Source organism: Bidens hawaiensis, unplaced genomic scaffold (genome assembly GCF_021521415.1).
Source record: "Bidens hawaiensis isolate Kalapana, Puna unplaced genomic scaffold, B.hawaiensis_p1.1 tig00033618_1, whole genome shotgun sequence".
Classification (NCBI taxonomy): domain Eukaryota; kingdom Viridiplantae; phylum Streptophyta; class Magnoliopsida; order Asterales; family Asteraceae; genus Bidens; species Bidens hawaiensis.
Genome location: NW_027495784.1, coordinates 188,690 through 190,449, shown reverse-complemented (window position 1 = coordinate 190,449; position 1,760 = coordinate 188,690). Strand labels below are relative to the sequence as shown.

At 38.4% G+C, this 1,760-nt stretch overlaps 1 protein-coding gene across 1 annotated transcript; it reads right to left on the bottom strand.

Moving 5' to 3' along the window:
- Positions 1-344: 344 nt before the first annotated feature.
- On the bottom strand, positions 345-1,010 carry LOC143585187 (uncharacterized). The gene has a single exon (XM_077067031.1). It carries the CDS (start codon positions 1,008-1,010, stop codon positions 345-347), a length of 666 nt encoding a protein of 221 aa, XP_076923146.1.
- Between the last annotated feature and the right edge of the window lie 750 nt (positions 1,011-1,760).

Here is a 1,760-nt window from a genome sequence, read left to right as displayed (position 1 = left end):
GGGTCAGGGTCGTGTTCAGGTATCAAACCTGGGTATAAAAACACCGCTCCCAAGTTTTATTCGGTTACGAGTTTGTTGGGCACCTATAAGACTAAGCGTAGTGGAGCTTGATCCAAGCCCAAGTGATCCAATATATTTGTGCCACGTAGCGCTGACGTGGCACATGATCAAGCCTTAGAGGGTGTAGTGGTCCAGGTGATCCGGGGCTTGATTCAGTTTTTTATTTATTTATTTATTTTAAATATTACATTAAATAATAATTTAAAACATTACATTAATAATAATATAAAACATTACATTGATACTAATATAAAACATTACATTAATAATAGTTTAAAATATTACTAGTCTGATACAAGATTATCGGGTCTTCTATCCGACAAATGGTCAACCAGCTCATGCCGAACTTTTCCGTGTATCTCACGACTCTTAATGATATTTATCTTGTCGAGTCGTTGTTCATTGGTGATCATCGATTCTTGTATTGGAATATCACATTGGTAGTTTTGACAAATAGCGTGACCCTCGTCTTCTAGTATCATGTTATGTAGGATTATACACGTGATGACGACTTCCGTTATTTTCTCCCTTTTCCAAAATCTTATTGGATTCGCCAACATTGCCCATCTTTTCTTTAGTACTCCAAACGCCCTTTCAATATATTTTCTTGCCAATTCTTGTTTTTTCGTGAAGTACTTTCGTTTGTCAGAAAGTGGCGACACATAAGCTTGAATAAGTATCCCCCATTCGTTGTAAATATCATCAACAAGGTAGTACCTGTACTTGAAATGTTCTCCATTTGCAAAAAGAGCTTGAGGGGGTTCAACCCCGTCGATTAGGTCATCGATTATCGGTGATTGATCGATAACATTGAGATCATTATTAGAACGGGCAACCCCAAAGAATGCATGCCAAAACCAAAGATCTTGGGACACCACCGCCTCAAGTACAATAGTAGGGCCGGGGTGATCACCTCGATGTAATTGACCTCGCCAAGCAGTAGGACACATAGCTCAACCAACATGCATACAATCGAGGCTACCAAGCATCCCGGGGAAACCATGCCTTTCACCGTGCACCTCGTATATGCGTTGGATATCATACATTGTTGGTCTAAGTAAGTATCTCCGCTTGTATAGCGATATGACCCCTAAAGATAATTATTAAATTATATAAGTAATCTAAATATTTCATTTATATAAACAAATGTAAATAATACAATTATATTAAAACTATATACCTCTACAAAAGTGGTTAAGTGAATCGCGTCCGGTCTTTTTAGCCATTTGTAGATACTCGTCCAACATGTCCGAGCCAACACCATACGCTAATTCCCGAAGAGCGGCGGTAATTTCTTGAGTAGCCGTGAACCCAGGATTACCTCCAGCGTCATCCCTTTGTTAAAAATACTCAAAGTGCTCCGGCAAGTCATTTGCTAGACGCATGAATAATCGTCTAGTCATTCAAAAACGGGTGTTCTAAAACTATGCTCACCATATGTGGGACTGAGACTAAAATAATGACGTATAAAAGTTTCATTAGCAGTCTTTCGATCACGAATACATGGTTGTCGGAATAATGGAGCATGAGGGCGTTTTCGATCTATCAAAAAGTTTATCGTCGTTTGAACCACTTGAAAAATGAGTTCGTCTTCTTCGGAAGAATCGGAAGACGAAGACGATGAAAACGATGCCATTTATAAATTTGGAAAGAAAATATAGTTTTGGTAGAGGGAAAGTGTGGTTTTTTAAGATAATTAG